General features: G+C 55.4%; 1 protein-coding gene across 7 annotated transcripts in view; it reads right to left on the reverse strand.

The window, feature by feature from the left end:
• Positions 1-16,444, reverse strand: part of LOC122386136 (oxidation resistance protein 1-like) — a 67,553-nt gene that overhangs the window by 33,044 nt on the left and 18,065 nt on the right. For all 7 annotated transcript variants that reach the window (XM_043375027.1, XM_043375026.1, XM_043375025.1 and 4 more), the window contains exons 3-6: positions 15,313-15,374; positions 4,088-4,256; positions 2,131-2,306; positions 324-514 (exon numbers count right to left, since the gene is read on the reverse strand). In XM_043375027.1, the coding sequence (XP_043230962.1) occupies positions 324-514; positions 2,131-2,306; positions 4,088-4,256; positions 15,313-15,374 (598 nt within the window). The remainder of the gene's footprint in view (positions 1-323; positions 515-2,130; positions 2,307-4,087; positions 4,257-15,312; positions 15,375-16,444) is intronic.

Genomic DNA, 16,444 nt, shown 5'->3' on the forward strand with positions numbered 1-16,444 from the left:
AGTACGCGGCGGCGGGCGGTACAGGATGAATACACAGCGCCACCTACACTGGCGGTCAACAGCTGACCGTCAGCTGTGACAAGACAGCGACTCCAATCACCGAGCGCCGGACAGTGTGGACTGAGTGGTAAGCGCTTCACATCCCACGATTCCTGTTTAAGGGTTACACGCCGTTATCAGCGCACGGCAGTGCCCAAAAGAGCCTGACTTCACATTACGCGTACATTTACAAATAGGGATGGCACACACCAATTCGGCTTACAAGGTTTCAGTGTGATCAGTGTGATTGAAACCCTCGTCCCTCCCCTGTGCTGGGCACTCACAGCGGGATGTTGCCGCGGTCCTTGACCTTCATGTGCGCGATGTCGGTGTAGAGCGCCGCCGACACGATGTAGTCCATCGGCACCATGACGCAGTACTTGTCGGCGCCGTGCTCCAGGACCAGCGGGTCCGAGACGTTCGGGTCGAACATCAGACAGTTGGGGGTCACCAGCAGCGTGCCCGTCACCACTCCCTGTGGAGGCGGACCCAGAGGTCAGCAGGGGCACCAACATAGGTCACAGAGGTTACCACAGGTCACTGGGGTCACCACAGGTCACCAAAGACAAACATGCGACATTGGAGCGAGAGGGCATCACTGACTGCATTGCAAGTGTAAAACAGATACCGGGACTCTTCACTAACATAGATACTGAGGAATGGAGCTGACGCACGGCTCTAGCGAGCACTGACAGGGAAAATGCAAAGCAATTTACCGTACACAAGATTTTGCGTAAGTTTTCAGTACAGAGTCCACACAGAATCCAACGCTTCGCAATCACCGTAAAATGAAACAGGGCGCTAAATACTAAAGTGCCCACAACAGGGTGCTGATTTAGCGCGCAGCCCAGGCTCCAGTCGCTTGCCATTCGCGTTCACGAGCCAATCCTGGCCATCAAAGCCTAAATGAGAATGCAAATCCGGGGACTGGGCTGAGCGTCGCCGTGGAGCGGGAATCCGTACTGGCGGAGTGACAGACAGGGTCACCCTCGGGTCGTACTTCCGGGTCCGTTCGGACAGGGACAGGGGCAGGCGCAGGGATAGAGACAGGGGCAAGGGCAGGGAAGGGGTAGGGGTAGGGGCCAGGGGGCAGGGGTGGAGACAGGGTTAGGGACAGGAACAGGGACAGGGGCTGGGACAGGGGCAGGGGTAGGGGCAGGGGCAGGGGGTAGGGGCAGGGGCAGGGGGAGGGCAAGGGGAAAGGGTAGGGGCAGGGACAGGGACAGGGATGTAGACAGAGGTATAGTAGGGACAGCCGGTAGGGACAAGGACAGAGTGACGGAACAGAGGGAGTTTACTTCTGCTCTTTTTGTAGTTCCACTTTTAGGCTTAGTGGGGGGGGGGGGGGGGGTCAGTAAGGGCTAGTGATATGGAAAAGAGAGGGCCAATAGCAAAAAACCTAAAAATAATCTGCACAGTGTACATTCTCACGAGACCGTACAATTCCCAAATCAGACATTCTGTTTACAAATGGCATATGTCACACAGAACCAAACTTTGAAGCTGAATTAATCTGAACCTATCCGTTTTCACCTAAAGTTATCCGCGTTCATGACATATACATTAGTCAGCCCTGCAGTAGATGATTTAGACCAGCGTCACAGAAACAGTCTAATCTCACTGCCTTTATATATAACTGCCCTTTGAACAGCTAAATATGGACTATTTCGAGCACATCTGAGTACACCCAGTGATTCATTTATCCGGGCAGCTACTGGCATTAGCGTCAAAGGTCGCCAGTACCGGGACAGACTCCTTGGGCACCTGAACTGGCGTTTGGATCTACTGGTAACGCCATGTGGTTTACATGGCGATATATATACATGTGGTTTACATTACGATATTGATCCGCACGCAAAGAGCGATAGCGATAGCGATAACAACACTGTGGCCCGTGAAACTGAAACGAGGTGTGGATGGGTGAGTAATGGATTTTGGTGAAAATTTAAGCAAAATAACATATTACAAAGGTTAACAACTTCTCCTAACTATGTGGTCCTCTACCAAGATTTGCGTGAGGGTGAACGCGCCGGTGGGTGTCACACCTGACACCACTGTCACATTGTTCAACTAAGCGTAACAGCTCCCCACCTGTCCGTCAGTGATGTGGCGCGTCTTGATCTTGACATACTTCATCAGGCAGTCCTTGTCGAGCTCCGGGTCGGCGCCGGTACTGGTGCCCTTGGCGGCGGCCTGGGTCTCCCCGGAGTGGGCAGCTCTCTCCTCCACTCCGGCCTCTTTCTGCGCTCCGCCGGCCGCCGCGTCATCTGCTGACAGGGCCGGACAGGACACAGTCAGCAGAGTCACCCGGCGGGCGCCGCGGGGGCGGCTTAACATAGGACCATCGGCCCGGCGCCGCGGCGGGTCAGCAAGTTCAGCACAATGAGCGCCGGGGGCGGACGGGCCGAGGTACGACGCCAAACGACACACAGCGCAGTCCTGGTGCGAGGAGCGCAGCAGAGCACAGCACAGTACCGCACAGCGAGAAATTGCACAAAGCTGCGCAGCAGCAGTGTTACAGCAGTACCAGGGCGGGGGAACAGTCCGGCACACAGCCGGAACACCTGACACAGCCGGAACCGGCCCCATCGACACGTGACCGTCCGTAGTGCGCAGTCAGCAGAGCGGCACAGGCCACCAGCGCCAGCACGGCGCGGCTGACACAGAATGGACAGCGGCCGATACGGAACGGGCAGCGGACGCAGCTCCAGCGCACTGGTCACTGGTCAGACATGTGGGCATTGATGTTGGTTATTCATTGCCATATTAAAGAAATGACGATGAAGGCCAAAATGAATCACAAAATAGAACGACAAAAAATGAATTTCGATTGGCGGATGATTGACGGGGTATCGGAAGATTCCATCAAGGGATCGTAATATTCCAGCCGGGCCGCCGAGGGTGGCTATTGGCCAAGGAACCAGCTGGGTGGCGGAGTGCTGCAGGGTAACTCGGTGGGTGGGGGACCATCAGCTGACAAGGTGGGGGTGGTAGGTCCCTCGGCTGACCCGGCGGGGGGGGGGGTGCGACCATCAGCCGGGTAATGGGTCCTCGGTAGACCCGGCCGGCTGTCCGACCTGGCAGGCTCCCGGTGGGTGTGGTGGGTGCCTCAGCTGACCCGGTGGGTGTGGTGGGTGTGGTGGGTCCCCCGGCCGGCGGTCAGTCCGGCGGTCCGACCTGGCGGGGGTGACGGGCCCCTCAGCTGACCCGCTGGGGGGTGGTGGGCTCCGGTGGGTGTGGTGGGCTCCTCAGCTGACCCGGTGGGTGTGGTGGGTGTGGTGGTTCCCTCAGCTGACCCGGTTTGGGTGGGTGGGTCCCTGGGCCACCCGGCGGTCAGTGCGGCGGTCCGACCTGGCCAGGGTGATGGGTTCAGCGGGTGTGGTGGGCTCCTCAGCTGACCCGGTTTGGGTGGGTGGGTCCAGTGGCCACCCGGCGGTCAGTGCGGCGGTCCGACCTGGCGCCGTCGGCCGTATTGACCCGGCTGTGTCAGTCGTGGACGACATCGATCGTCACTGAGGGCACGGCCGGTCGGGTCAGCCGCCCCGGCACCGGCACCGGACGGAAGGACTGGACGGAAAGGACAGGGATACTCCCCCACCCAGTTCCCAGCACCCATCCCCACCGCCCCTCGACCCTCCACCAAGCATTGGGATCGGGCAGTCAGCGAACCGGCGCACCGAACGAGAGTGACCTGATCGGGCGCACAGTGGATCACAACACACCGTAAAAGCGCACATGACCTGCAAAGGACCGACCCAGTGCAGAATGGACACAACGCACCGCACCCACAAAACATGATACATTGCAAGAGGTGGCACATAGGTGGCACGAGTCCGTGTTCGTTTAACTAACTATATACAAGCAGTTTATTTGAGCGTAAAATCAGTGTTCCGGTAAAACAAACACTGCAAAAGACAGAACGCTAGCTACCTAATTACAAAAAACAAACAAGTACGGCGACTCATGACAACTACCTCGCTGCATTCCCCAGCCCATCCCACGCCACTCCCCTGTCCCCTCACCTCCCCTCCCGCCCCGTTCAACTCGCCTGCGGCGGCGGTGGTGGCGGCCGGCGGCTGATCGGCCACGCGAGACGGCACCAGTAGCACCTGGCCAGGGAACACGAGCCGCGCGTTCAGACGGTTCGCCTTCACCAGCTCGGTGGGCAGGCAGTCGAACCGCGCCGCGATACTGGTCAGCGTGTCCCGCTCCTGCACCTGAGGAGGCAGAGCAGGGGTCGGTCAGTGGCAGAAGGGGTCAAGTACTGACACGGGTCAGATCAAACCCAAACAACGCGGGTCAACACGGAACAGTAGCGAATGGGGTGGTAAGACAGCTATGTTCGTTCGTGATTGGAGATAGAAGAACGGACAGAAAAAAAAAAACGGAAAAACGAACAAAACATTCGATTGCCGGAGAAGCAGATACTGTTTACAGGAGCAGCTAGTAAGCAGGACTCTGATACGATAACCGGGGCAGCACGGGTAATGGCAACACAAGGACTCATAAAAATGACAGCCATCTGTGACATGTGCACCGACAAACTCGCGACAAACCAAATGGCATTAATTAGAAGACAGAAACCATCCATCGTAACTCAAACAAAACTGTTGTGTTTTTGCCACCCGCCAGATATCCGCTGGACCGGTCAGAGCCCTATTCGTATGAACCGGCGGAAGGCATGCGGCAGCCCAGACGCCCTCGGCCTGATCGGTCGGCTGCAGCCACACAGCAGTCATCGGCCCATCAGTCCGCTACAGTGGGCCGCTGTTCAATATTGAATCGACCGCCTGCAAACGGAAAGGGCCGGCGGGGCGTCGGCCAGCCCTGCCCAGCGGTCGGCGGTCGGCAGGACGGCAGGACGGACTCCCCGGCGGCTGCCTGACTGGGCAGTGGGCACCGGGGACTGACGCACCGGGCAGAGGGAGGGACCGGAGAGACATTGACATAAGTAGATACAAATACAGGAGCAAATAGACGGAGGCAGGAAAAGGGAGAGACTCCAGAGACTCAGAAAGAGAGGGTGAAAAGGAGAAAAGGCAAAAGGCAAGATAAAGATAGACATGAGAAAGATAGAAGAATACACCATAGAAAAAGGGAGACAAAATAATAAGATGTACGTAAATAAAAGAGAGAGTGTAGAGAATGAGAGAGAGAGAGAGAGAGAGAGAGAGAGAGAGAGAGAGAGAGAGAGAGAGAGAGAGAGAGAGAGAGAGAGAGAGAGAGAGAGAGAGAGAGAGAGAGAGAGAGAGTCAGATGCGGGGAGCCGTCCAGACCGCCGGGTCTGCTGTTCCGCGAGATCGATTCAGCCGACAGACACGAGAGAACACTCTGGTACGGAAGCGGACGGACGGACGGACGGACGGACGAGATGGGCAGCTGCTCTCTTCTGGACCAGAATGAACGGAACCACTGACCAAAATAAACGGCTGCTAACCAGCACTGCTGATCAAAACAAACAGAGCTACTCACCTGAGCTGCCGACCAAAACAAACAGAACCGCTGATTAGAACAAACAGAACTGCTGAGCGAAACAAACAAAACTGCTGAGCCGAATAAACAGAACAACTGACCAGGACAAACAGAATGACCCGAGCAAATAACTGCTGACCTTAACAAACATCGGGGTATTATTGCCAACAGAAGTGGACAGCAACGCTTTTCAGGTGACTGGATTGCTGGCAACACGACCCCTGTGGGTCAGACTGCTGGGGAGAGAGTGGAGGACCTCCGCCGGGTCAGGGTCAGGCCGGGTTCCGGCGCGGCGGGTCGGCCGTCCGCCCTGCGGCGCCTCAGATCAATGCCGGCCCACTGAACAGAGCAGAGCACCGCACGCTGCCGTCGCAGGTCCCACACAGGCCCATCAGTCAGCACGGTCACCTCATGCGTCCAGCGGCGCAGGCCGGTCGGCCCGCCCCGGGACCGGGAACCGACGGACCGGACTGCTGCGCAGTTGGCCAGGGAGAGGGGGACGGACCCGATCGGCGCCTCTCTCCGAGATCGGCTCCATGTGCACGCAATCAGCGGGGACAAGCGACCGGACGTATGTACAGCCCACCGCTAAAGTAATGTAGGGTTTTACCAATCTCAACGGTTGGCTTTGACTGGCGACTGTTTAATGCGGAGTGATCGAAAAGAAGATGTCAATAGCTAAAGCTGCAGCTGCAAGGGTGACGATACATATAAGCTACATTCAAAGTTTCATTGTAGTCTGGCTAATCGTTCCTAAGCTTCAGAAGCAGAACATACCCATGACTGAAACCCCACATTACTTCTGCTGTGGACTGTACGGTTCTCCAGGGTATTAGTCGTTGGTCGCTCGGCGAGCGGGAGGGCAACCAGTTCCGCCCCTGTATCGCGTGACCCCTTGCTCCGCCCAGTTACGCACGAGCGTACTCCACGCCGCGTAGTAGCGTGGGGAGGGGAGGGTTAGAATGGTGGCATGTGTAGAGGCTAGAACCGGTTTCCACCGCCATGCCACCGCCCAGCGACATGGAGCGGGGTCAGTGACCAGGGCGCAGGGAAAGGTCAGAGGTCAGCTTTAACCCTCGCCGGACCTATTGGTTTTCTACATACGCGCCGGCCGAGGGGGGGGGGGGCGGGTACGACCCCCCCCCCTCGCCGTTTCGCCCCTGGTGGAGCTAGCGCGTCGCGGAAAAAAACGACCGTGTGCGCCGTTACGAGACGCAGAGATTGGTACCCGATTTTAAGGTCCTAGGTCAACCGGTGACCTCTGAGGTCAGGTCAAGTGCCCCAAGGTACGGTTCAGTTTTTGGTGAATAACTTCGCAAAAAACGGCCGCAGAGCGCCGATTTTGGCAGCATCGTGTTCGTCTCGCTCAGGCGCGTCGAATGATATACTTTTTGTCCGGGTCAGGTCAACTTGGGGTGTTGACCTCAGGTCAAGGTCAGGTCAGCACCCCCAGTTCACGAAGTTGGTCGAAAGGGGTCATGTCGCATATCATTCGATTCGGCAGGTCTTCCTGAGTCCATTGGTGGCTTTCCCGACTCGCTAGCTCAATTTGATCAAGAGTTATTGACGAAAAACTAATATGACCTTGATGACGTCATAAATGACGTCACGCAAGGTCAACATTGCAAAAGTGACGCATCTAACCTTGCAAGGAGTGCATAAAATCACGATTCTGTGTGCTTGAGATAGTTGGAGATCGTTCCCGGCGCCAAAATAGCAGTTTTCATTTTTCCCCATTGACTTATAATGGTGAGGTCACGAAAATGACCTGACCTCATATGACCTTTAGGAAAAATCCGAGATATACAAGTTGTGGGACTCATAATGGATACTAGATCCTGCAAGTTTCATTTCCCTGTGACATCTCCTCTGGCAGTGAGGGCGTTGCGAAGTTGCGACATCTGAAGACCGTGCAGAGGTTCACTTATGACGTCATAGGTCAGTGACCTGACCTGACCCAAAAATGCGGTTGGTGTCAAAAGATGCGGCTTGGATCAAAGGTCAGGTATGCCAAGTTTCAGCTCTCTATCGCCAGCGTGTTCGGAGCTATCGCGAAAAAACCCTATGGGGGGGGGGGGCGGCACCCGCCCCCCCCCCTCGGCCGGCGAGGGGTTGTGTCTCGTAGAGCTTTGTGTCTCCCTCCCCTCCGTGTGTAACGACCGCACGACAGCGGCCGGCCGCCGATCAGGCTTGACATGTCAGGGTCACCCGCAGTCAACGGGCTCAGAGGGTTGGTCGAGTGCGAGTCCGTGGCTGACGACAGTCTCGACCATGTGCTATGGTGCCGATACACTAGCGTGGGTAATAAGTTTGTGTTCAGTGCATATGACTGCTGGGGCGTGTCCTCTTGATATGATGCTTTGTAACGTGTATGATACGCTTAAAACCTCGCTGGCAGTGGCCGAGAGGAGAGGGGGGAGGCGGTTGCCGCCTCCACATGTTTATTTTTGTTGATAGCTGCGAGAGCTGAAATTTGGCAAGCCTGACCTTTGATTCAAGCTGAATTTTTATGACAGCAGCTGTATTTTCACCCTCGCCCATATTGGTGTTTTGCCAGCGTCTATCGTAAAGAGGGGGAGGAGGGTCCGTTGGACCCCTTTGCCGTTCAGCCCCTAATCGAGCTAGAGCTTCGCGGAAAAAGAGCGTGTTGCCCGTGACGAGAGGAGGCCGGTGATACCCAATTTTAACCCTCGCCGGCACAGGGGGGGGGGTTGATGCAACCCCCTAAGGTTTTTCGCGAATAACTCGCGTAAAAAGCGGCCGATCGCGACGAAACTTTCAGTACCCTCGCATTGATCAATTTTACACCTACCCTGAAAATTTTTTGACCCTGACCCAAATGACCTTTGACCTGTGACCTCTTTTCCGAGACCATGTTTGGCCGGAATCGCGATTCGGCGTATGTCGGCTCGCATTAGCCGCGCGTTTGCAAGCTTTTCGTGGTTTCAAACGTTCAAACATGTGATTTGATGTTGCTCCCATACATTAGGGTGGGTTTCAAGGTCAGCTGAAGGTCAGGTCAGGTCATTGACCTTTGGTGACCTCGGGTGACCTCGGTTCACTTTTTCGAGTTTTACATGCTTCTAGGCTAGTTTTTGGAGCTGAATTCGAATTTAGCAACCATTTTGAACATTTACAACGTAGTTTTGGTGCCTTCGTAACATGTTACGAAGCTGTCGGAGGCGGTTGACACGTATTACGAATACCCGTCACAACCCCTACCGGTTGACCTGACCTGACCTGACCCGACCTGGTCTAAATGCTTAAAGACATCATCTCTGATCAAAACTAATACGATATTCGTGATCAGCACCCCGGAAAACCACATAGCAGCCACACTTTACGACTTTCTAACAGGTCCCGATTTTCCCGGTTTTTGGGTCATTGACCTGACCTGGAAGGTCACCCGATGACCTAGGACCTTAAAATTGGGTATCATCGGCTTCCTCTCGTGACGGGCAACACGCTCGTTTTTTTCCGCGAAGCTCTAGCTCGATCAGGGGCCAAACGCGAGGGGGGGTCGTACCAACCCCCCTTGTGCGTCGAAGGACGCAAAATGGCCTGTGTCGGCGAGGGTTAAGGTCCTAGGTCATTGGTTGACAGGTCAATATAACTCAAAAGTCGGGAAATCGGGACCTGTTAGAGCTTCGTAAAGTGAAGCTGTTATAGGGTTTTGCGGGGTGCTGATCACGAAATTCAAGTTAGTTTTGATCACAGATGATGTTTTCGTGCATTTAGGCCAGGTCGGGTCAGGTCAGGTCAGGTCACATGTTACGAGTGAACCAAAACTACTTCTTAAATGTTCAAACGGTTTCTAAATGCGAAATCAACTCCAAAATCTACCCTAGAAACATGTAGAACTCGAAAGAATGAACAAAGGTCATCAAAGGTCAGTGACCTGACTGATCTTCACGTGACCTTGATACCCACTAGAATCCATGCGATCAACATCCTTTCACATGTTTGATCGCTTAAAGCCACAAAAAGACAATAAAATGCGTTCTACTCGAAATACGCCAAAACGCGATTCCGGCCAAACATGGTCTCGGAAAACAGGTCACAAGTCAAAGGTCTTTTGAGTCAGGGTCATGCAAATTATAATGGTAGGCGTAATATTGAATAACTCGAGGGTACTGAAAGTTTCGCCGCAGTCAGCCGCTTTTTGCGCGAGTTATTTGCGAAAAACTGAGGGTAGGAGGTCTGTTCGACACCCTCCTACAAGTGCGAAGGTTAAGGTCAGGCCGTTGACCAATGGCGTCAAAAGTGAACCTCTGTAAGGCCCCAAAATGTCGCGATGTCGCAGCACCCTTCGTGCCAGGGGACTTTTCAACGGGGAATGAAGCTTATATGATCTAGTACTATCTCCCAGAGGCCTCACAACTTGTATGTAGCTATCTCGTATTTTTCTTAAGAGTCACCTGAAGTCAGGTCGGTCACGCAACCTCACGATTATTAATCAATTGGGAAATATGAAAACTATTATTTTGGCGCCGGGAGCCATCTAAAGCTGGCTCAAGCGCATGAATTCGCGATTTTATACAATTTTTGCAAGCCCCAGCATTCACTTTTCCATTCTTAAAGTTAGGCGACTTCATTTATGACGTCACTAAGGTCACAGGAGATTTCACCAAAAAGTCCCGATCAAATTGAGCTAGCGAGTCGGGAAGCCACCAGTGGACTTGTAAGGACCTACCGCATCGAAGAAGCGATATGACCTCCTTGAGTCAGCCTCGTGGCCTGAGTGGCTCTGCCCTGACATGACCTGAGGTAAACACCTTAAATTGACCTCAACAAAATCAAAGCGTAAACTATTCGACGCGTTTGAGCATGCAAAACTCTTGGCTCTGTAACCACTTAAGGTGAAGTTGTTTACCAAAAACCGATCCCGCGACTTGGAGCACTTATACTGACCTCAGAGTTTATCGGTGGACCTGAGACATTCAACTCGGGTACCAGTTGCTGCATCTCATACGACGCACGCGCTCAGTTTTATCCGCAAAGCGCTAGCTCAATTAGGGGCAAAAAGACGGAGAGGGGTCGTAATCGCCCCCCCCCCCTCGGCCGGGTATATGGAAAACCCAAAATTCCGTTGAAGGTTAAGCACTGAAGTGATATATTATGATGCGAGAAGGTATAGGTAAAAACAAGTATGCACACGAGCGGATGTGAATTAAACTGTGTTTGAGGTATGCCTTTTTTATTATACATTCGATTTGCTTTAGTTATTGGTAAGAACAGATACAACCAAGAAGAGCGCCCCTGAAGAAAAGGTGGCGCACCGGACGGGTGCGATTTTAAGGTCCAAGGTCAGTCGGGGACCTCTAAGTTTGGATCAAGCGCTGCATGTTAGGTTTAAAACTTAATAAAAAAAAATGGGAGCAAACAAGCATCCCGATTTTGTCAGCATCGTCATGCTTTGTCACGGCACTCATCCACTCCCTCGGCCGAAATATTAGTTTCTTTTTGTATGAGTTCTGGCATAATCCCGCACATTATGCTGCATGTTGTTTGCCATGAAAAAAGCATGTTCAGCTACGTTCTACGCAGTACGCACTAACTTAACCACCATCCCATCATCCACCACTAGCCACCATCCCGTTCTGTGATCCGTTCCACCCCACACGAATCAGCCGAGATACTAGTCAGTCGGGCTAGCGCTATCCTCCCCTCCCTTCCTGACTGCACAGTGCTAAAACCCAGAGCCGAGACTTCCCGAGCGCGACCTCTGACCCCACGCGGTCCGAAGGGTCGGCCGATGCCTAAGGGCGCGCCGCGCGCCGGCCACCCGGATAGCCTCTGCCGAGTCTCCCTTCCATACACCGTTTACTACGCGCTCGATTCATTCATGATTCTGTGTTTCCGCGTCCCTCTCGCTAGGTGGCACCATGGATGTCATAGGCGATCCCAGGAAGATTGCGGCCAGAATACCCCAAACGGCAGAAAATGAGGTTTTTGGTGGATATCTCGGAAAGTATTTGTCATACAACGATGAAATTTCACAGTCTCGTGGTAAATGTGCATACACATAATCCGGGTTGATACTTATGCATTTAACCATTATATAGGACCAGATATGTCCGAAAAAGCAAAACCAACAAGACTTTTACTGGAGAGCCGTACGTACCCCGGCCGGAGGTACTGTCGCCGCCGCAGGTCCGTACATGGAGTCTCCAGTTAGTGCATAGCCGCACAGGGCGTGGGGGAAGCGCCGCCGAGTATAACCCCGCGGCAGAAATAGAGCGTGGCATCACTGTATCAGCCTTGAACATGTTCACGTTAGCCACCTGCCTTCAAAGCTTCCAGCAAAAGCACACCAAAGTGCAAATACGTCTACTCAATATGCGCAGCTTCAAAACACAAATCTAGATCAGCTTAAACTACTAGAGCAATGCTCTGCTCCCAAAGCGACCACAAGGCACCCTTCCAGTGACAACATTCCTGGTGACATCCGTCATCCACTGCCACCGATGACAGTTCAAAGATGCCGGCGGCGCCGGCGGCTGAATGTCACCCGTCCGAGCGGGGCGCCCGATGGCTTCTCGGCTCAGCCGCTCCTGGCGGCGGACGCTGACACGAGCAACGCCGCGCGTCCGCTGAATAAATCCGCCTCCGACGTCACTCCAGCCATCGGCCGGTCATCGGTGTGCTCAAAGCTATCGCCGACATGGATTCGGAGTTTCACCCATTGCGTCCGCTGACGAGGCAATGCGCGCGCGTTTCTGCGGTTCCAACACCGACCACTGCAGGAATAATACATGGCCGCGTAGGTTCTGCAGACGACTAGCTACCAAATTGTTCGGCTCTGTTTATGAGCGCGTGAGTAATATTTGTGCGTGGGTCGATCGACGCAGCAAAACCGCACCGGTTTTTTCCAGACCTGCGGAAACTGCGCCGGTCCCGGCCGACTCTGGCTGCCCGGGACACAATGCCGCCCCCCGCCGCCGGAAGGGGGACGGGAGGGGGCTGACCGGCCGGCATCCATGCCACGCCCGTGCCGAGGACGTCGGCCAGACGGGCACCACTCGCCCTGATGGGATGAGCGCAGATCAACACAATGTCATGAGTGGTGCTTCTCGGGCCTCCGGCGGCGCGTGCGGCGACTGCCGAGACGGGCTGACCGCTCGGCCGCTCCGGACCGAACGGCCGATCAGCCGGAGTACCGACTGCTGAGGTAGCGGCGTCGTCCCAGACAGCGGTCACGAAATTGAGCGACAGCACGGTCACATGGGCCTCGATAGGGCATGGACGGAAGAAAAGAAAGGGAGCTTCCCCATTAAATTGTGTGCCATTGAGGTTTAACCGAGGCCTTGATATTGGATTGAATGAGCTGCAATCATTACTAAGCAAAGCAAACAGGCACGATCATATGAATCAGCGTTGAGGGAATGTATAGATGACAGAGCGAGGCATGGAGACAGAAAGAGAGAAAGAGGCCTGTCTCTCTGCCAAGAACAGCGGGCGGCCTCCGAACGACATTAGGTCGTCGCTGGCGCCGGTCCGGCACCAGATCGCCGCGCGGCCGGCCGGCTCCCGTCGTCTATGATGCACGGCAAATAGGGGCCGGGCGCCGCGCGACGCCACACGGAGCGCCCGCATGATGGATAGTGGCGTCCCCGACAAACGACGAGCAGCGGCCGTCGACCGACGATCGGGCCATCGCGACCGACGAGCGACGCCCAGCGCCGGCGGACACAGCAGCCGGGATCGAGTGCTCGGCGCCGGAACGGCACCGCACAGTCGGACGATTTCGTGCCCAGCTGCGCGCAGAAATCGCAGAGGAAAGTAAAAACCGGCCGCTGACACCCCGACGCGGGAAGCGCCGCGGCAGCGAGGCGTTCAGACGTCTGGCGAGTTTTGCTGCCGCTGACAGGCCAATCGATGTTCAGCGTCCTACGGCACCGCCGGCTGAGACGCTGAGCCGCTGAGACGCTGAGCCGTCTGAGCCATTGAGCCGCTGAGCCATTGGGCCGCTGAGCCGCTGGACTGCTGAGCCGCCGAGCCATCGAGCCGCTGAGCCATTGAGCTGCTGAGCTGCTGAGCTCCTGAGGCACTGAGCCATTGAGCTGCTGAGCCGCTGAGCCATTGAGCCGCTGAGCCATTGAGCTGCTGAGTTGCTGAGTTCCTGAGGCACTGAGCCATTGAGCTGCTGAGCCGCTGAGCCATTGAGCCGCTGAGCCGCTGGACTGCGGAGCCATTGAGCTGCTGAGTTGCTCAGTTCCTGAGGCGCTGAGCCACTGAGCTGCGGAGCCACTGAGCCACTGGGACGCTCAGCATCCAGCCGGCCGCGGCTGCGTCTCTGAGATCGGTACCGCCTCTGGGGCCGGCCAATTCGCCAATAACAGCCCCTCGGCGGGAGCGCTCTCAGCTGATCGACAAACCTGCCCGACGGCGGACAGAGCGGGGAGAGAGGCGGACAGAGGGACGGAGAGGCGGGACAGAAAAACGGCGTAGAGGCAGGACAGAGAGGCAGGCTGACGGAGCAGTCAACAGGACAGTAGAAAACAGACCAGGACGGGACAGGACGGCAGGATGAGGCAGGAGGACAGTGGGTAACCAGCAAAGGGCTTCGACGGAAAATGAGCAAAAAGGCAGGAAATAGGAATGTAGGTACGATAGGAGTGAAATAAGGGGCGTTATGGGTACAGAACTGCAGAATAACAGCACGTCGAAAGGTAAAATGGCAGGACACAGAAGTGTAGGACGCCAGAGCAGCAGTGCAGTGGTGATACGGACGGCCGGACGGTGAGTCGGGCGGGTCCCTCGGGGAGCAGTGGTCCGTCCGTCCGTCTCGGTGACGGTCGGTGAAGTGTGAACACACAGCCCGCCACTGGCCGCAGGGAATCGGTGGGCCGGTGTGCACGGCACCGAACGGCCCATAACTCCCCAGAATACACTGACGTGGAGTGTCAGTCACCGAGGCAGACTGGCCGAGAAACGGACGGAGTTTAGGGGAACAGCAGGGACTTCAGTTCGGGTCTTATACATAGACGCGAACCACAGGATATTGACAGGGGCTTCCCATTCTAAGCGCTGCAAGGTTTGGACCCGAGCATTTCTGGTTTTGTCTCTTCAGAGAAAGATGAGCAAGTCCTGCCACAACTCACACCGATACCTAAATGCCAACTCAGTTTTCCCATCCTTCGAAGCATCTATGGTACAAATTTTTTCTTGAGCACATGTGGATATTCTTGCCTTTATGACATACCGTGAACCACCGAACCCTACCCCCCCCCCCCCCCTCCCGTATGTCTAGTATACCGCCCGACCGGCCCTGCATTCCAACGACAAATACCGCCGACCATGTGACCGTGCACGTGCCTGCCGGCGCAATTCGATCCGCCGACCGACAGCCGAGCGGCCGGCACTCTGACCAGTGCTCCGACCAATGGTCAGCGCCGACCGACCAATGCGGCGCACATGACCGGCGACCGAACACGACACAACTGCGCCGCCGCGGCCATTGCGGCGCAGTGAGCACGCCGTGTTTATAAATGGCAGGCGGTGTGAGAAACACTGCAGAGTGGCCAGGGGGTGATGACAAAATGAACGGATAAAAAGCAAACGCGAGCAGTAAACACTCATATTGAAGGCATGTATAAGCGATTTCGATGTTTTTTTTTTCAGATACCACACAGATGCCACCACACAGCGTGCATTTCTGAGGGAACGAGAGCATCCTTAGATAAGACACAGTGATCGATGTGATCGGGCTGGCAGGACGAAGACGACAGACTCCAAAGACAAACAGAGACCTCTGATTCTATCTGATGGCCCAGGCGCGTGTGGCCGTCCGGCACTTACTGCGTATTTGACCAGCGTGGGGGGTTTGTCCAGCTTCTCTGGCTGGCTCGCCGTCGACGACCCTGCAACGAAAAACAGCCGGTGTAAAAATGGGGCTAAACACGGGACAAATCAATACGGTGAGTTATAGACATACACGAGCAGTCATTAATTTGAGCATTTTTATAAATGGCGACCGTAGAACATGATAACGACAGAAGCAAGATGTAATCGGCATTGAGTCAGACAGAAAATATCCGGTAGTCTACCGCTAATACAATTCCACAATCGACCACAGTCCAATGCCAGCTTTCCGTAGCCCTGAACTAGTACCGCATCCCACCGGGTGTTCAAAAACAACTCCACCCGAGCCGCGGTGTAGAAGAGTCACTCCTGGGCCGCCCTAAAGCGGCGGTCCCAGCAGACACCGCTCGGCCGTAGACATTTTACAGAGAGCGCCAGTGACGGCCTCGGCCGGCGGTCGAGGCTGCACAGATATCATTCCCATTCCCTACCGCTGGACAGTGAGCGATCCTCACTGCCAGCCGCGGACCGAGCTGGCGGACATCAGCTGACGCTGGGGCGTCAATAAGCCGGTGCTGGGGCGGACTCTAACCGTAACCGGTCGGACGCCAACGGACATCAGCTGACAGCTGACGACAAGGAATCGCTCCGACGACACACGACATGGGACCTGTCACTAAATGACCGTGACGCTGAGCTCAGCTGACGCCCGACACGGCCAGAGCCCTCACTGACACCTGACTTTGGACAGCGGTCACGTGTCTTACGAGTAGTCCTTACCTGACGTGATTTCGGCCGGGCCAAGCAATGGTGATTGGATCGTCTCTTAGCCAGCACCCGGTACTGGAATGGCCCTCCATCTACGTCGGTAAAGACTCCCCAGGATTGGGATTATAATTATGTTCATATTGTTGAGATATGAAGGTAAATGTCGATAGTACCGACCAAGTCAGCCGTAGCGGGCCTGAGCAGAAGTCGCCCTGAGTTGGAGTCGGGTCGGTCAGCTGGGCTGAGCCGGCGGCGCCGCGCGGTCCGACACGAAAAGCCTCGTCCCTGGCCTTGGATGTGAACCGTCGACCGCGGCCCATACCTGCACGCAACTGGCACCGACCGGCCTTGGCCGGGGCTG

Source organism: Amphibalanus amphitrite, unplaced genomic scaffold, assembly GCF_019059575.1.
Source record: "Amphibalanus amphitrite isolate SeventyFive unplaced genomic scaffold, NRLGWU_Aamphi_draft 000241F_arrow, whole genome shotgun sequence".
NCBI lineage: Eukaryota > Metazoa > Arthropoda > Thecostraca > Balanomorpha > Balanidae > Amphibalanus > Amphibalanus amphitrite.